The 19,843-nt window shown below is 47.3% G+C and overlaps 1 protein-coding gene across 2 annotated transcripts in view; it reads right to left on the bottom strand.

Moving 5' to 3' along the window:
• Nucleotides 1–19,843, bottom strand: part of RPH3AL (rabphilin 3A like (without C2 domains)) — a 33,485-nt gene that overhangs the window by 3,500 nt on the left and 10,142 nt on the right. The window contains exons 5-7 of one of the 2 annotated variants that reach the window (XM_031043568.2): nucleotides 13,299–13,473; nucleotides 6,979–7,092; nucleotides 6,348–6,533 (exon numbers count right to left, since the gene is read on the bottom strand). In XM_031043568.2, coding sequence (XP_030899428.2) covers nucleotides 6,348–6,533; nucleotides 6,979–7,092; nucleotides 13,299–13,473 — 475 coding nt within the window. The remainder of the gene's footprint in view (nucleotides 1–6,347; nucleotides 6,534–6,978; nucleotides 7,093–13,298; nucleotides 13,474–19,843) is intronic. The other variant, XM_005142959.3, reaches the window with a different exon arrangement.

Below are 19,843 nucleotides of genomic sequence, written 5' to 3'. Positions count from 1 at the left end.
ACTGAAGGAGACACAAATTATGTTCACTCCTAGAGAAAAGATGGGATTTTTCAAGTCACTACATTTATATGAAATGTTTAAGGCACAGGGAGTCCTGCAGATTCCTCCCACTGGGTACTGGCTGATGTCCCAGTTGAAAGATAACCTCCTGAGCCATAAAATCTCTCAAAGTATTTACAAAGACTCCAAAATCCAGATTTCTAACTTCCATATGATTCTATAATACTGACTTCCCATGCTCTTTCCTTTACGCGTTGTTTTGACAGATGACATCAACTATTGCCCTCAGTGCTTTGTGCAAAATGCTGAACAGAAAGCTGGAAAGCATGAGGAGTAAAAGTACTGCAAAAAGCAGAGAATAAGTCTAAGGACATGGGGGCAGGAGGCCAGACAGGCTGGTTGATCAAAGACCAAAGCACAAACCTCTGCAATGTTAAAGAAGGCACAAAAATAGGATTTTCATCTGTAGCAGCAGACTTGTTTCCAGATATATTGAGTGAAAGCGGCAAGAGAATGAGTCTTTGTCATTCCTCTATTTTCAAGGGAAAAGTCTTCAATTTAAAACTCCATAAAGAATTACAGAAATAGTGAAAGTAATTTATTTTTAGGTACTTGAGCCTTTATTCACTTTAAATTCAAGGCTGACTTAAAAAAGCTGAAAATGTTTTGGTTCTACCACTTTTTGAGGACAAAAATATTTTAATTCCTTAAAACATGTAAGGGGCATATGCTTCTTTTGAGGTGAATATATACAAATGCATTTCGTCTAGAATGCAAACCTTAAATCATTTCCTAATGCTATCACTACCTGAAATCATGCTTTACTCATAAATACAGGAAGACCATTCGGTGCTCTGCAGTACCAATACCAGGAGGCAGAGACAGCTCAAAGCTTCTGAGGCAGGAAGGCACAGTTCAATTTTTTAACTTTGTGGATGAGGGACAACTCATCCTCCTTGGCAGGAGGAAAACTCAATCCTGTGGCAGTGGCAGCAAGCTTCAAGCAAAGGGAGAGGACAAACAGCAGTGCCCAAAGATAGATGAGGCAACCAGTGCAGGAGGCAGAGGCTTGGAGGGAGAGAGTGGCTGTGGGTGAAGGTCTCCACTCCACATCTCACCCCCCTTCCTTCCTAACCTGTTCCCTCAGTGCAGGCAGAGGCTGAAGGCAGAGGGAAGAAGAGGAGGAGTTTGAGCACAGCTCCCTTGCGTGGTTACCCACCTGTTCCACTGTGATGCAAAGCCAGCCCTACACTGTTTGGCTGTAGCTCACATGGAGGAGGGATTGAGCAGTCTGAAAACATTTAAGCAACTTTCTCACCAAGTGCAGGAAAACAAAAGTCAACTCCCCAAAGACTGCCTTGAAGAAAGTCATTAAAGAAATTGCTATCCCATTTGGAGCCTAATTACTATTAGGACAATTTTTTTTCCTATTCAGAATGGAGTAGTTAGACCCACTGAAGCAAAATGTTACCTCCTCATTCCTGAAGGAGCAGAGACATTTGTGAAACAGAATGGAAGGAAAAAAGTTCATGCTTTAACTTCAAAGATGTCCTGAGAATATCCTGCCACAAAAATAATGCAGAATGGCTCTGCCTGTCATGTATTAACAGCTTGCATATTTATGAGCAAAAGTTGATGCATACTCCAGCCGGGTAGGCACTGAGCCACAGGGAGAGTGGCACCACCTCATTTCTAAATCTAGTCAATTTGTGAAAGATGGGGCATAAATCTCCCCAAATTAAGAGAGATTAAAGCAGTACTTCCTGCCCGTCTCTCTCGGCTTCAGGCCCTTTTCTCATCTCTGCTCAGCCTCTCCCAGCATGACAGCTACAAAGCAAGCAGCCAAAGGGAGGCATCCAGAAGCTGCAGCTTTAGCACCCTCGGAGAAGAGGCCAGGCTGGACCTGATGACCACTTCTGGAGGTCCTGATGACCACTTCTGGAAGTCCTTCCAGCTGGTCTCATGCTGTGATTGCAAGCCAAGATGTTTCTTATACCCCACCAGGTACTGCCATCATCCTCAGCTCCCAGACCCAATACCACCACTGTTTAACATGGCTCTGTTTAACTGCCAGCTGCTGTACCACTCTTAAAGTATTAATGATTTAGACAACACATTGGCAAGCAAGCAGAGATGTGGAGACTGATTTGTGCTCAGAGTATGCTTCTCATTAATTAGCACATCTTGTGGCTGTTCTCAAACCTCCTCTTTGAAGCACAAATCAGAGCCTGCTCTAGCCCCACAGCCCATGCCAAGTTCATTCACTGTTCCCTACCAGCAAGCTGTTCAGGTGACCCACAGAATACCAAACAGGATTGGACTGACCTGCTCCTGAAGCAAGAGAAGACACCGAGGACCCCATTAACTGGACCCACTGAAGTAGAATTTGCTACTGATCTGAGAAGAGGTGCCTTTTTCTGTTAGGTTATGCCTTGCAGCAGCCAGGTCCAAGCTCAAAGAGGTTACTGCCAGTAAAAGCTCTCCATGGGCAAATGAAAACCACTATGAGATATTAACAATTTCTTTAATTAACATTCCCTTTCCTTATTAAAAATATCATTATTAGCAATAGTGAGGCTTTTGCTCTTTTTTTAACTGAGGCATCTCTTTACACATCAGCTGTACAGCCAGAACAAGGTGAGTCACCTCCCTAGCTGAGGGTAAGGGGGAAAAGGAAGACTGTGCTTCTTTCCTGTGTGCAAATTTAATTCTCTTTACAATAAAACATCCTCCAGGAAAACCAGCACATGACCTTCCTCTTAACAGCTACCATGTCAGAGCAGGCACCTCCAAGAACTGGAACTTCAGAAGAAGAAACACCAAACCCTCAGAAAACAGTGCTTTAGAAAGGGTTTGAAGGCAGGTAGTAGGAATTGGCAGCCTCTCAGCTCACCACTGTCTTCTGAAACTTTGGCTCATGGGCTGAGGTTGCCTAAATCCCAACGCAGCTCTGACAATGAGTCATTTTATGACAAACCCCAGGCTTCATTATCTGCCTCACCAAACCCCAGCCGGAGTAACACACTGGAAATCTACAAACTCTTCTTAATAGCTCCTTGTTTCCCCTTGGCCACACGACCATGCTGTCGTCTTGGCCTTCAGGCTTAAAGAGCTAAGGACTACGACAGCAGCTGCATCTGCAGTACCACTCTCTAATTCCCTGTTCTGGCTGTGGGCTAGGATTTAAGGATGCTAAAGTGTTCTGCAAAGTCACACTTGAGAGCAGAATTAGAACATAGGTGAGAATAAGAAGTGAAAAGAAAGTCACTGGTAGAACACCACTGGAGGTGCTAATATGAAGCAAAAACTGCTCCCAGCACAGTGTTACAAAGTTGCAGAGCTTTTCAGAAAAGCAATAACAATAACCTATTTTAATGTCCCTATTCTGCAGGTAAGGATCAGCACTTTAAGTAAGAAAGGATCTTTGCCCCTTGCTCTGGTTTTGGGTCAGAGCAGAGCACAGGGACTGTCCCACAGGCAGGGAGATGTGCAGTAAAGATGCCAGTAGTGACATACAGCACAAGTCACCTCCCTGGCTCTTTAAAGAGATGAACAGCAAAAGGAGCCTCTGCTTTTTGGCAACCAATGGCATCCAGAGGAACCCATCACGAAAAGCCTCTCACAGACAGATGAAGCTCTAATCTAAAGATGGTGAGAGGAACTGCCACCAGTCCTGAGGCTCCCAGCATCTGTACATCTCAGACCTCCAGCCTCCCAAAGCACATGCACTCCTCTGCAAAGCAGGACACTTCCTAGGGTACTACAGCACTGGCTTTGCTCTGCTCTTTATTTTCTGCTCTTGCCAGGCCCCTGGCAAAGCATGGGGGCATTCAGTACTGCAGCCTCCTGGATGTTTGATCTGCTCAAAACACCTGATACAGAACATGAGGCCACACAACTCGTATCACTGCATAATGCTCATTACTAGATTCAGTATGTAATGGATCATGATTGTCAATAGTTTGCTGCATAGATCACATTGTGGCAGCACCTCTCCAGCTGGGCACATTAAGTGCTCTCAGAGTAAATGAACACTGACCGTGCTTGCCCCTGCTGCTCACTCACTGCACGGAGGCAATGCCACATCCCAAACACATCAGAAGGAAAACAAACTCACTTTCCCTCTCTCTTCCCCATCCTAAAGTGCTGAAGATGTCCCACACTGTGGGACAGATCATGCAGCCATGGCAAACATAACACGGGCACAGGTTCCAGCTTCAACTCCTTGCAGAGACCTTTGGCAGAATCTCTATGGCTGCCCTCACCTGCACCCACGTTGCTGTACACAGGACAGGCTCCAAGACAAGCCAGCCACCCTGTAACCCATCCTGCCACCTCCTGTGGTCACAGAGCCACAGTCGTAATGCCACCTAACTCCCTGCAAACCCATGGCAGCTCCCTGGCCCAGGAGAATGTTTGTCTGGTGGCTGCTTCCTGATGTGACACGATGCAGAGAACCCTGCCTATTGCCACACTCCATCAGCTCCCAAGCCTGTGCTTGCTGACTGCAACCACGACCAGCTCCATTCCCTCCCCAGCACATGTCAGCAGAAGTACTCACTGCAATCTCCCTGCCTCCCCCTCCCCTGGTTCTGGGGCCATGGAGCCCTCCTACCAGGGCTACCCTGCCAACTCCCTGCTGCAAGCACCGTCTCTGAACAAAGTAGCCTCTTCTGCAGGAAGACTGGGAAATAAATGACTCCAGACATAATGAAGACCTTTACAGATACTCTCTCGTCAGCCAACCTCGCTTAACCTTTTCCTTAGCAAGATCCTCTCTTACATCTCAGGGACTATTATAACTGGGCTCATGAGATTGCTACAGTTTTCGGTTTTTAAATCTATGTCCATGCTGCCTGTCATTTTTAGTTCTCCCCTGCCTAGCAAGGAGAGATCCCACTGGAAAGCACTGACCCCTTCTGCCAAATTTTGCATACAAGGTTTTTAGCAGCAAAAAGTAATTTTTTTGCCTCTAGAGATATTGTTTGCACTGTCATGGCCAGGCAGCAGTTAGTTCCAACAGCTGGCAGGAAAGCTCCGAAGTGCTAAGCACTGTACACACACATAGTTCAGAGATGCACATCCATCCAGACCTAGCATGGCCATGAAGCACCAGCAGAAAAAGCACCCAAGGGATTATAGAATCCTGTAATGGTTTGGGTTGGAAGGGACCTTAAAGCTCATACAATTACAATCCCCCTGCCATAGGCAGGGACACATTCCACTAGACCACTTTGCGTCAAACCCCGTCCAGCCTGGCAGGAATGGGGCAGCCACAACTTCCCTGGTCACACCTGCTATCCACCACCACTCACTTCAATCCTGCAGGACAACCTGCAGCTCTGCTCAGCATCCACCAAAGCCAACAGACAACAGCAGTCGAACGTCATTAATGCCACAGCCAACAGGGACTTAAAATAAACCACCCCGTCCAGGACAGCACTATAATCCAGTGAGATGACAGAGCAGAAGTATCACTCATCTGATTTGCTTTGCAAAACCAAGAATTAAAGAAAACTGCAAATGTCTGAAACTTTGGGGAGGGAAGGAAGAGCAGAGAAACAATTTTATGCTGGCTATTTCTAGCGGGAAGCGTGGGGAGGGGGGACGATGACTCCATGTTACACTTGAGGATAAACCTGCTCTCTCTAATCCAATTTTCGCCTCAACATGCACAGCACAAAACAGGCTCAGGAACAAAAGGAGCGGCAGCTCACAGGGCAGCAGGAGCACTCTGGAGAGAGCGGTACTAAACGGTAACTTAAGGGGTTATTGACTAGATTAGTGGGAGCTGCAGAGAGAACACATTTGCATCTCTTTCAGCTGCTCCACATCAGATGTGATAGGAGCTTCTGCTCTCACAGTCACTTAATTGTTCCAAGGTTGTTGTGGGGGGGAAAGTGTCTTTTTCTTGCACTGCAGAGTTCTGGGAAGAGCCATTCCTGGCTTTAAGAGCCATCTACCATTAGGAAAATTTTTAGCCAGTCTCATAAAACTGTTGGACTTCTGCTTTCCTTCAGTAAATGCTCAATCAGTTCTACTGCCTCTGCAGGGCAGACAGAAGCCTGGGGCCTTGACTGGGACAAAGACTCAGTCTACCACTGCTCTTGGAGGTGGGTGTAGGCAGCTCCCACCTCAAACAATTACTCATGTTGCAGAATAATTCTGCACTCAGGGGAGAGGGAAGAAGTGAGCTGTAATGTTGTGACAGCATCTGCCATGAGAAAAACAGCAGGGAAAGGTGATCCTGGGCTGCAGCTTTGCCAAGTGTGCAGCTGAGAAAGCTCTGCTTCAAAGCAAGTAAGCCCCCAAAGCATGGATATGCCTGGAGAGGAGGTCCAGCTTACCAGGGACTCTGCTGCTGGTGTCATTGTCTCGCCCATCGGCTGGCTGGTCGCTGTGGTAGCTCTCTGTGGCACTGGGGTCAGCCCCCTGCTCGCTGCCCAGGCTGCTGTGGCTCCCCGACAGACTTGGGGGGTGGGTGCTCCCCAGCACCCTGCCCCTGCCCTGGCTGGGCTCCCTGATGGGTGCTGCTGGGACACAACAGAGAGATGCTGCTGGGGGACAGAGAAGTGGGTGCTCCCAACCGCCTCCCCATTCCCAGCCAGACACCCTGAGGAAGAGCATCAATACCCACTTCATGTGCTCTGCTCCTAAAACAGCAGTGGTGATCCCAGCGCTGTAAAGTCAGGAGTGAGGAGCTGGCTGGTGATGTGCTGCCAGGTAACCTGCAGTAGCTCCCAACTGCAAGGGCAGACCATGAAAGGCTGCAGGCAGTGGAGCAACCCACTAGCTGTTTGACCTATTGATGCTATTCCAGTGAGAAAGGATCAGATCCTCACCTGGCACAGCTACAGCCAGTGGGCTGCACCAGCGTAGGGCAGGCAAGTGGCTGAGCCAAAACCCAGTGCCTAGAGTCAAATATTTAAGCACTTTACACTTCCCACCCTACAGCCACAAGGAAGACCAATTCCTCACCTAGTCCTGCTTGCTGCTTTCCACCTTGTGAGCCTTTTGACCCTGCAGGTGAGGGCTTATCATCCAGGCTGGAGGAACTGAACTCTGAGTCGCTCTCACTGTCACTAGAAACCACTGCAGAGAAGATCAGGGGGAGGAGAGGGGAGAGACAGTTATTCACAATGTTCATAACACATAGCAAAGAGGGTGCCAGATGGATCCAAATAAAACATGAACTAATGCTGACTCGCTGATCACGTTTTCCCTCTCCAAAAGGAGCTCTACCTGCAGTTCCCCCACAGCTGTTCACTCTTCCTCTCAAACACGATGTGCTTTTACTTTTTACAGCTGATTTATTACTCTACTGCACACACTCAGTGGTGCAGCACCTGAAGCAAACGCACACACCAGTGCTGCTGTGATAACCTGACTGGGGCCATGGGGATCTCACTACTTCTGTGCTGTGCTTCACTGCCCAAAGCTCCCTGCTGCAAAGCCAAGCGCCCTGCAGCGTGGCTGGTCTGGGAACTGGGCTCTGCTCCCACTGATTCCCATGCCGGCATGCCAGCAAGCACTCCTCCTCCTGATGTTTGCCATCTGCTACAACATGCTAAGGGCTGGCTAGAAGGCTGGTTTCTGCTCAGCTGCAGGTGGAGGGGTCCTGGCTGCACTGTAAGAGCATCCATGATTGAGTTATGTGGGGAGAGGGGCTGTCTTCCTCCAAGCTGCATTTCAAGTCTGGCAGGGCCTTTGTGGAGGCTCCAGGATCTATGAGGAAAACACCACATAAAACTGAGCACATCAAATAAAAAACCCTGCAGTAATTACACGAAGAACTGGTGTTATTAGCTCATCATCCATTCAGCACTCATCCCTGTCAGCACACTGCCCAGAACTGTATTACTCTTATACTCTCAAGGCTTGAAAGACAGGAGGCCCTCCCCTTCCTCAAGCAGACTGTTCCCTCATTTTAAGGGCACATTTTTATCTCTCCTGGCCATAATCCTGATGCTTTCCACACTCCATAGTTTCCACAGGAGTTGAGCGAGCTTCATTTTGCCAAACAAAACTTCCCAAATTGGCAAGTTATTCCCGCTTTCCATGAAATTATGCAAGCATCTCTCCAGCATATACCTGTGCAGCAGATAACTGCCAGCTGCTCTGGGTAAAATGAGAAAGGTGTTTTTCCAGCTCGTGGGTTTTTGTAATGGCCTGATCTCAAACAGAAATGATGGGGCTGAGGAGGCAGGTAATGGGAAAACAACTGTCCTTTGTTTGAGGGATTGCACCTACAGCATTTCTCTGTCTGACCAAGGCAGATACCAGTTCTCCTGGCAGCTCAGAAGCCATTTCAAACAATGGGTCACAATTCCTGACAGAAAGCACAATATTGGCTCATGTGGGATACAGAGTAGGCAACACTGCAACCCACAGCCTCTACTGTAGAAAAAGGAAGCCCTAACTATTTCTTAATGTTCATCAGTATGTATATATATGCTCACATTCATATGAGAAATTAGTTCCCTCTTTTGGTACTGAACAAACCACTTTGCCCCAACGCCATGTAACCAACCTGCCAGGTGCCAGAAGAGATGTGGGTGCAGTGGTACAGCGTGACAAGCACAGGGTAGCAAAGAGAGCTGTCAGTTCATCTCTGTACCAGCCCTAAAATTCACTACACGCAGTTCACAGCACTACAAACCCTTTAACTCTGCCTAAGGCAAGAGGATGGGTATCCCTCCCCTTGCACAGGCAAACACAAGCTGTCAAACATTTCTGGCAGAGACTTCTGCAGATGCTCCTGTATTCAGGCAGCGATCTGTACTACACAAAATATTTTATTAAAAAAAATAAATATTAATAGCTAAAAAAGCACTTTGCTGGAGTTAACATCTCTGAGGATATTAAAGCTGGCTCCCAGGGTTATTGCAAAGCGATACTGAAGTTGCTGTGGCAGGCAGCTCCCCACGCACACCGTATTACTGGGAAGCTGTCTTGCTGCCTGCACAGTCTTCCCAGGGAATCAGCTCCTCCTGCACCCACAGCCTTCCACCCCTGGCACCATCAGGAATGGGACCTTTTACCTGCAGGGAAAGGGGCTGTGGAGCTGAGACAGGCACAGAGCAAAGCCCTGGTACAAGCTGGGGGGGGTCTTCACTTCTTGCTAAGCATCCTCAAAATAAAGGTTTGGCTTTGGGCTTTGCCATCTTAAAGAGAGGTTCACCATTTCCCTAAAGCTCCCTGGGAGAATTAAATATAAATACTATAAATAAAAAAGATACATAATACAAACCAGACAAACCAGGATGTATATTTTTGCTATAAAATCCAAATCTCAGCTGTGAGAATCATTCTGACCATTCCATTGCCCAATTCCCTCAGAAAATGTGCTCCTGTTGTGTTTGGCCATGATCATTTTCTGGCCTTCTGGATTCATAAAATTCATCCCTTTAGAACAGCTTCTTCCTCCATGAATCCTTTAAAAATTCTGGAAATCAGGATTTATCTGGAGAAGGCCCCAGTGAATCAGTGGAGGTGACTTTAGCTGCCTTCCTTCCTGCCATTCAGCAGGTCAGAGAGGACCAGCACAAGAGGAAGAAAATATTAATGACACAAAGGCACTTGCACCACAGGAGTAGCCCTGTCTGCTCTCATTTACTCTACTGTCAATAAGAGTGTATTTTACCCACTGTACCAATAATTCCCTTTAAGGTAATTTTTCTCCCAAAGATCCCAGACCTTCTGCTGGCACCGTCCAGAGCCCAGAAGTCATAAATCTGGTGTTCCAGCAGTTGCTGATATATCAATAAGAGTCGTTGGACAGCTGTACTTTGAGAGAACATAACAGATTTATCCCTCAATATCCAGCTGACTGGAAAAAAAGCTCATAAAAATATGCAGAGATAAAACTTGCAAGAAAAGCAGCATTCCCACAGGGAATGGGTCACTCATCAAGAGCCTGAATCCCTCTGGCAGCAGCCAGATGGCTGGGAAATGAAGAGTTTTCTTACAAACCAAGTGTTCTACACTACATCATGACCAGCATGGACCACAGTTGCATGACCATCTCCAAGAAGGAGGAGGGGACTGAACTCAACTGCTCTCCCTTTTAGAAGCAGCACACTTGCAGCTTTGTCATTGCTCAAAGCTGTAGAGAAGTTGGATGATCCCCTCAACAACCTGCAAAGCACTTGATGTACCCCAGCATACTCCTCTCTGCTCTGTCACTCAGGATTTAGCCTCCAGCACACAGAAACCACATGAACCTACAACATCCCCCTGCCCAGCCGCTGCTCCTCTGCCTCTGATAGAGACAGCACCGAGCCCAGCACATTGCATTGCTTGGCAACAGGACTAGAGCACATTGCAACAGGAGAAACCACCAGAGACCAAGCAGAGCAGCAGGCAGCCCTCATGCCAAACAGTGCAAGAGCTCAGGAATCACACTTCTCTTTTTTCCACCCAGATGCTTTACATTTTCTTCTGCAGAACTCAGAGTTCGGAAGAAGGGAAGCCCTGCTGCTTATCGCTTCCCACCCCCTGACGGCCTCATCCTGCCTGACCCAGTGCAGAAACCCACCCACATTCCACCACATGGAGGAGAGCTGTTCCCCAGCACAAGAAATATTACTGCTATTCTCCCCATGATAATACATTTGTGCCTTAACTAATAGCAGGGTTCCCATGGCAACTGCTTGTTTATTACTGAAAAACTAAAGGCAACGGCAAATCCCAGTATCAGCGAGCACCAGAGGAATAATGGGTGTGTAAAAATAAAACTTATTCCTGGTGGGTTTGCCTTTTATTCCAAGAGGCATGTTCCTGCAGTCCCTCAGTCCCGCTGCCTTCCCACCCTCCTCTGGTACCCAGAGCATGGCACTGAGCCTTTCCTTTTAAGGAGGAAAAAGGGACATTTAAGGTTTGCCCCATCCCTGCTGAAAGGCAGCTCCCCTCATGGAGGATGTCAAAAGGAGACTCTTCTCTACCAGGCATTCCAGAGGCTGTGCCAGGGCATGGCTGTGCCTGTGCTGGTCCTACCTGACTTGAATCCCTTAATAGCTGAGAGATGGCTCCTTCAGCACCTCAGGAAGTGAGTGGTGGAGTTAGACACGGCTGGCCAAGATAACAGAAACCCGACTGAGTGCTGCCTGTCAGAGGCAGGCATGTGAGATGCCAGAGCTCATTCCTGAGAACATCCTGCCAAACAAGCAACAGGGGTTCACTCAGTGCCAAAAGAACGTGTTCAGATGAGGGTGTATGAGGTAGGAGCTGACAGATGCTATCAGCCAGGCAGAGGTAAGGCAGGCTGTCTCATCAGCCATATCCTCTTAAAGCTCAGCCCAGGCCCAGTCACAGATTCACGCTGGCAATATCACAGCTGTATCATCTCCACGAGGGAAGGCATCTGCCCTGCACACTGCAGAGGTTTTGGGTGACAAAACAACAAAGTCCCAGCACTGTCAGGTAAAACACACTTAAATGGAGGGGTGAGCTGTACAAACTCCTGACTTCAGAGATGAACTACAGCCCGCTATGCCCACTTAAAGCTGTCCAGAGGACAGGTGGCCTAACAGAGAAGGGCAACAAGGAAAGAAATGACCAGAAAATAAAGCCATAAATTAGTATTATCCAACCCATAAAACAGCAGCCAGACAAATATCAGAGCACGAGGAGAAAGGCAGCTCACCACCCACATCCAAACTTACCAAAGGCCACTTTGCTGTCCTCCACCTGCTCCTTTTCGGCTCCTGCCAATATTTAGGGGGAGGGCTTCTCCCAAAACAAAGCTCAGCTAAAAAACTGAACTAAAAAGCAGGCCAGGTCTGGGCTCAGCATCTTGGATTCATAGTGTTTGGTGTATCATGTGAACAGAAAATACCACATTAATCAGCTCATTTGCTGAGACAGTTCTCTTTTCCAAACAGCTCCTGGAGGGAAGCACAACCGTCTATTGTTGATCTAATTTGTCTTTAATTACAAAAGTTACAGTGAGGCTGGGAGTGCTTTCCTCATAGGGGCCTAAAGAGGTTTGTAAACCTGTCTCCCGAGTCCCCTTTATTAACAGGTTATTTTCTCCCTACTGCACTCCCAGTAATGTTGATGTAGAAGAATGTATGCTGCTGGTATTGAGGGGATCTAATATCAAAAGACAGAAGGGGAAAGAGGCCAGACAACTGTGCTAATCCATACCAAAACAAAATGAAGAGAAATCAAAGCAGACTGGCAGCAGCTTTAATACTGCAGTATCCATCACTGTTGTGCTAATGACCCTGAGTGCTCAGCTCCTCAATGCCAAGCTGCTGTTCCCCACAGTTGGCTCTAGGCACAGCAGTGGAGTGGGCAGACAAGCAATGACAGGGTGGGCAGGTGGAAGAAAGGGGGAAAAGAGACCTACGAGGCAGTGCTGTGAATGGGATTTGACGCAGCAGTGATCCAAGATGCCACATGTGACACTACAGTCTACTTCAATCAAGGTCTACCTCAAAGAACAGGGATGTGAGTGCTGAAGCTAATAAATGTTCAGGCTTGTCAGTGCTCTGGCCCCAGCCCTGTGCAGGACTGTGGATTAACAGCTTCTCTGAGACACATTTAAAGAACAAGTCACCCTTGAGCTCTCTGTGCTGCAAACCTCTGCAGGCCTGGAGAAGGAGCTTCACCCTTTGCCAGTCTCACCTGCTCACAGGAGTCAAGCACAAAAGGACACAAGACAGCATCAGCTCACTCCTACCCACTGGTGTGGAACAGTATCTCTGCCCACTTGCTCCAGGACTCAGGAAGACCCCAGGGAGATGCCAGCAGTGTAATTTCTAAATTACAAAGCTCAAAGTGAACCTGAGGTTTCTGCCCAGTGGTGCTCTTTAGAGCAGCAGAAACAAGGTCCAAGCAGCCCCAAGGAGAGAGGGAATGAGACCAACCCTTTGTCAGACTTGGATGCACAATGATGTCCATCGGTGGCACCATGCTATCTATTTTGGCAGGAGCAGCTCCTTGGGCTGCAACTGCAGACAGGTACCTGCTTCACAGCTCATCTGTCCATTGGCAGTCCCAGCAAAACAGTGGGGGCTGCAAGGAACAGAGGAATGCAAGGGTAAACTGAAGGAAAGAGGGTCAAGGAGGACTGGGGCTAGTTTGGGCCACCAATGTGCACTTACAACAGTGAAATCTGAAAAATACACCACAGCATAAAAACCCCAACACTACCCACATAGGGAACACACCACCTCTTGTGGGCTATCCCTCACCTCCAGCATAGCCTTCCCTATTAGCTGAATCCTGCTAGCCACAGTAGAAGCGAGGTCTTTCTCCCCACCTGCTTCCTGGGCATGGAGCAGACAACCAACCTTTTCCCCTGGCCCAGGTGAAGGATCGGCTGGTCCCGATGCTCTCTGCCTCCGGCATGGCTGACTCGCTTTGCCAAGGCTGCGAGTGCTGCTCACTGGATTTGCTGCTGCTCTTCAAAGGTGTGATGTACTTGGGCAGCCCTTTGTAGAACCACGCACCAGACCTCTTCCAAACCTGGCAGAGACAGAGACACAACATCTTCAGCCTGTTTTTTTATGGCAAGAGAGCACAGCCTTCCCACCAAGTTCAGCCTAGCCAATCCCACTGAGCTAGCTTGACCTCAAAGTGATCATGCAAACCATGGAGCTTCTTCCATTCTCTGGGTCAAGACTACCTCTTTCTCTGATGCCCTGCTTGAGCCAAGCACATGTTCCCATGCTTACTACAAAGATATCAGGATGAAGTCCCCTGGCTTGCACTAAGAACCAGGCAGTTCAGATTCTGCAGCTGTTGCTTTCCCACTGGGAATACACAAAAAGAAAAGCTTCCTGGAGAAAGCAGGCATGTGCCATGGGTGCCAATGGCTCCAAGCACATGCTCTGCTTAAAGAAAAACAAGTCTTGCACTGGCTGGAAGGACAGTAAGTCCTCACAAGTTGCTCCTCCTAGGCCAGGTCCCTCTTTACTTTCAAGAGAGTCAAAGAGCAGCAGCAGCTGAGGGGCACAAGCGGCAATGCCAGGACAGCAGAAACGCTGCCTCATGCATCCTGGATGGCACAACCTTGGTGTTCATTTCCCAGATAAATTCAGGCCAAGCCGGATCATTTAATGGGTGGGCTTGAAAACCCCAGGAGAAGAAAAACACCACCTAAATAACCTGTAGCAGGAAATGGACTGAGAGCGCTAAACTGTAATATCTCCTATAAGAATGCCCTCTACTCTCCAATTTAGTTTTAATGCTGCTTATGATGAAGGAGCTCTATTAAGTATATTTAATATAAAGCCTGCTGTGAGCCAGAGAAAAGGAAAAGGATGGCAGCTTAGACAAGGAGAAATGGCCTGTAAGACCCAATTCTTTTGTGCCTTCCAGCAGTCTAATAATGAGCTAATGAGACAACCAGGGCAAAAGTTAATGTAGTAAAAATATAATTTGCTATTTCATGCAGGAGGATAGAAACCTTGCACTTCTGTTCAGAGTGAAGGAGATCATCAGTGTTTCTGTCCCAAGTTTTCAAAGCATCTTGCATATGGTATCACCATGATGCACTGGGTGCAAATGCAGATGTCCTTAATTACAGCAATATGTTTGTAATTTGCATTTAGGGCTTAATCAAAGCAGAGGGCAGTGATAACACCTGGCACTCATGAGAAGTTCTCATGCAGGCACAAAAAGCAGGACACCACCGTCACCATTTCACTGACAGGAGGAGATTGCTCAGCAGGTTGCCCAGTTCCTAGCCCAGAGCCATTACCAGAGAGCTAAATTAATCTCTGTGTTTGGGGTCTTGAAAGCCAAGTGAAAGCAATCTGAATGCAGAGGGGAACCTGGTAGCATGCATTTTAAAAGAGCACCCAGCAGAAGTAGTACAGGGTCACTGTGACCCAGCACACACATTGGTTACAAGAGAGATGCTCATGTGCACCACAGCAGAATCTAGAAACAAGGAGGTGATAACATCCTGCAACCACACTAACATTGTCCTGCTGGGTAACAGCCCAGAAGGATGGCGAGTCTGCCATTCAAGCAAAAAGCTGAGAAGCCAATTCCCCAAAGGGGAGAAACTACAGAAAGAGCCTTGGCAGGCAGGACACTTTACCAGCTCCTTCACCACATAAAAGGAGCCAAAACAGTGACCCAGCCAGTCAAGGTACAAGCTGACACAGCTCTTTCTGTCCCCTCTGCTAGCACATAGGGACTGCACAGAATTTGGTACAGCTTGTACAACAGCACATGTCAGTGCAGCAGAGGGACACTGGAGGATCCTGTTCTGCTATCCCAACAAAACCAAGAGTTAGGAAACAGAACATGGTTTTTAAATCTGGGACAGACCCCTCTACATGGAGCTCAGCATACTACAAATTGGGTAACCCTACACAGGAGCCATAGGATTGGTAAGCCCTGGTCTCCCTTGTTTCAGGGAGGCAAGAAGGCTTGGGAGCAGCTGCACCCAAAGGGTTCACACCCCAGTGAGTGCCATGGCTTGAGGAGGGTAGGTTATCTGTCCCCTGCCACACACTGGGTAGCTGGGACACACATAGCTTCCCTGCACAAATTGCCAGGGAGGAAGCAAGCCTTACAGCCATTCTCTGAACAGACCTTGCAACATCTGTAATTTAATTTGAAGCACTGAAGAGACCTATTATCTTCAGGCAAGCTACAATTTAGGCACACCATAAACCCAATCAGACACAGCAAGGATTGCTGTAAGAAAAGGATGGTCACCCCCAGGTTCCTCACTACCCCAAAGCAAGTCCAGTTATAGAAACAGTTAATGATACAATACACCCAGCTCTGAATTAGTAATACTAGTATAAAATTGAGTCTACAATACATATTCACTTTAAATTGGTGCTTCTGACAGTTTGGTCTCATTACAGCAGTACTGAAATTGTTTTGAGATCAGCTCTAAAATTGCTGCGGCAAGATGTTCTCCCCTGTTTTAATTTAGCACCTTTGCTCCCCTCAGGTTAGCAGCATGCCCCATCCAAAATGACAGCAGCTCACGTTCTGTTCTGCACATGGGCACACAGGTTAGTTTTAGCATCCATGCATCAAAACAGATCAATGCTGCTGACTGCTATTGATGGTAGTTTCATTGATTGCAAGAGTGGCCTGACAGCAAAGTTCTTGCTTGATTTTAAATTAATAAATCCATAACAGCTCTTCAAGAATAAAACTCACGTTTATTAGCAGAAGTTTGCTCTTTCCAAGGAGGAAAGAGTTTTGCTCCCACCTGTCCCATTGGCACACAAGGTGAAATCCAGCCCCCACAGAAGCCTGAGTTTGGGCAGAGCTGGAATTTCATCAGCAAGAGAGACAAACAGCCCCTTCCAGCCTCCTGCAGCAATCTAAATTTAAGTAACATTGATCACCCCTTGCTTTAAGTGCTTGAAGGAAGGAAGATGCGTATCTGCATGATCCCAGATCAGGACGTGGTTTCCCAGTGTGTGGCTTAGAACAAAGCAGCCCCACCACGGCACACTGGCTCAGCTGTCCCCAAGCCCACTGTGCTCAAACTGCCCAGCCAAAGACAACCAAAATCCACTCCTGTCCTTCTGCCTCCCCTGACACCCAACCTACCCTAAAGCAAAGTGAGGGAGGACATGGGCAAGTAGCTACTTTAGCAATAGTAGCTTTATTTTATTACTTCAAACCAATTTAACAGCCATGGCCATGACAAGTCCAGAGAGCTCACTGCCTTTTATAACCCTGATAACATTCCTATTAAAAGTTGCATCAAGCCATCATTCTAGCTATAGAATGAGATGGTGAGAAGCAGATGAGTACTTTTACCTAGCACATTCAAGTGCAGCCTGCAAATGGGACGTAACAGAGAATCGCTGGGCCATGCTGAAACACATGTTACTGCTCAAACTTCTCCCTCCTCTTTCTCCTTCTCTGAAAATACAGTGCTAAAACAAAAACCTTCTGAACAGAACATATTAGGACTTACTGATGAAGGGACAGGATCACAGCTGAAGGAATGGAATCATAACTAACACTCACAGCCCCACTGAGTTCACTTCACCAAGCCATAAGCCCCTTAAAAATAGATGCTTAGAAAGGATCTTTGCTGCAAAGCCACATTTTGCTCTACCACTTACTGCTTGCCACTCAGTAGCTGTTTTCATTCTGCAGCCATGATCCTTCACAGCAGCCTAGGCTGGGCTGTGTGAGGGGAAAACAGCTACCTTTAGCTTCCCATGCTGACACCAGCAGTATTGGCTTAATTCCACAGCAGCCGCAAGGCGGGGGAACAGGTTCCCATGGGCTACAGTGCTTACTGAAGAGAAAGGCACCTGCAGATGCAACCACCCTGGGAGGACTTCGTTGGCATTGCCCTCACGCAGCACATGCCCACACACTCACTTTGTCCCAGCTCTCCACCATGGCTCTGGCACGCTGCAAACCACTGGCAGGGAGAAAGAGCAAACGCTCTTCAGCTTCGTTATTTGCATTCATCTGCTTTTCCATAACACAGAGATTTCCAATTACATTATTTACAGCAATCTGTTGTCAACTCCCACATTCAGCACTTGAGGATGAAGAAAATTAAAAGGCAGTGAAATTGCTATTCGGAGCTTTGTTTCCGGAATAGCAAAATCTATCACACCCCTGACCCCAACGTTTCTCATGCTGCAATGGCTGCCAGCCTTCCATGATTTATCATTCCCCTCTCAATCAGGCCTCTTTTTTTCCTGTGGCTCTATTCTAGAGGACACTATTTTGAGTCTAACCACTTTCTACCACCCCCAAAATAATATGGCAGGCTATTGACGAGTTCTTTGAATTGCAAACAGGTGCACATCACTTCGATTCAATCCAGAGCCACCCAAAATAAACACTCCCCTTCCATCAGGATGGTATTTTGCCAAGAAATCATCATACCAGGCTGGAATAACCCCAGACTATGCTGGTTGGTAATGTTCAAAACTGTATGAGTGCATATGTGAAAAGGGAAGCCCTGGGGGCAAGAGGGGAAGGAGGCAACTCCCTTGTTCCAGTGCAGTAATCTTCTTCCTCTGCATGGTTTATTGTGATAAACCAAAAAATGCAGCCAGCCATGAAAATGGTGTTTGGTGGAAGAGAAGAAATTAAAGGGAAAGTGAAGCAAAGGGGACAAATTAAAACTTTAAGAGGTCCCTGATAACTGACACTCTCTTTCATATTTGATGGGATTTAAAACATAACTATCTCCCCCCACCCTACTAAAGCTGTTTTCATTATCGCTACAATTTTGATATGTCAATTCAAATGTAAATGTGCACAAATGCTTCTAAGAGTATTTTAATTACAATGATAGCATCGCTAATTATGGATGTAAAATATATATATAGATAAAGTGGTAACTCAGGAAGGTGCTTTGCAGAACCTGGTGGTATCAGTCAAAACAAGGCTGTGCAGAGTTAAACAGCTGAGGAAGGATTTGACAAAACACAGCAGGACCCATGCCCCCTTCAAGCCAGGTGACAGGCAGACTTCAGCCACATGCAACTAATTCAACATGGGCATTGCTGTCCAAGCTGTTACCAAGCTCACGTGCTCTGCCCGAGGGCTGGCAGCAGGGAATCATTCCAGCTGTATATATGCCCACCACAGCTCCTCCCAGGCAAGTTTTGTTCCTCTGACAGCTGCTGCAATAAGCCTGTTCTGCTGGAGGACTTGCTCCCTTTCTGCCCTGCGTTCTCATTCCATGGGTGCATCACTGATTCACTGCCAAGCTAGTGAACAGCCTCACTGCGAACCTGTGGCCAGTGTTTGCTGCAGCCATGGAACAGGCTTTCTAATCATGCCATGGGACTTCATATGCATGCAGAGACAGGACTGCCCCAGGGAGGATCAGTCCTCCACATTCACTCTCCAGAAAGTCAATGCAAGATGCAAAGCCAAGAAAGGCAATGCAACACATGGAAGAGGGAAGAAGGGAGATTCTTGCCCTCGAAAGTGAATGTAATCTTGATTGAATTTGCTTCTATGCTTGCTGGCAGGAACAATAAACCAGAATCTGCATCTGCTTTAATTGCACTGCCCTCAGAAGTGGAATTAAATTGCAAAGGCAAATGTCCACAGAATCCTGGAAGAACAAAAAGGATTTTTTTCAACAGATACCTCTACAAACAGCTGGGACAAGTGATATGTCTGAAAAGCCAGTTCTGGCCTAAAGCAGGTGAGGTCTATCTTATTTCAGGAAGAGAGGCACTTATGATGCAGGGGTGTCTGCTGGTCTCTGGGGCTGTTCTCTTTGTCAGTACGAACATCCAGGCTCTTTCAGGTCCCAACCAATGTCAGAACACAGTACTTTCGTCCCCAGCACCTCCCTGGCACCTTGGAGACCATTACCCTGATCGTATACATCACACTTCAGGAGCTCAAGTGCTGCCCAACACACTGTTTTGCATCTGGATGATTGGGATACAAGCAGCAGACAGAATCCATCAATCGCCTCCACTCTCCAGAAATAAGACAGTGTCAGAGCAAGTTGTTCTTCATTGCTATGCAGCACAGCCTTTCCCAGTGGAGGTTTTCAAGGAAGCAGAAAGCAGCAAAGAACACTTCTGAATGGCTGAGGCTGGGATTCCCAAAAGGATCTATGGGCATGAAGCATTCAACTTCAACTGAAAACTGATGTAAACAATAGCTTGTTACTTCAGTCTTCATTTTGACCCAGGCAGACAGATGATTAAAGTGTTACTGAAACCAGCAGATTCTGTCCACACAGCAAAGGGGGGAAAGAACTACCACATATCACTAAACCTACTGCTGAACTAGCTTAAGTCAAGTCTACAGGGATAAATAACAACAAGGAAGATGGAGGGATGAAAGCTTTAGCATGTATGAAAACCACCACACACCACAGCTGTTAACTGCCATGTGTCCAACCCCA

The sequence above is a fragment of the Melopsittacus undulatus genome, chromosome 13 (assembly GCF_012275295.1).
Source record: "Melopsittacus undulatus isolate bMelUnd1 chromosome 13, bMelUnd1.mat.Z, whole genome shotgun sequence".
In the NCBI taxonomy this organism is placed as follows: domain Eukaryota; kingdom Metazoa; phylum Chordata; class Aves; order Psittaciformes; family Psittaculidae; genus Melopsittacus; species Melopsittacus undulatus.
This window is presented reverse-complemented; position numbering and strand designations above follow the sequence as displayed.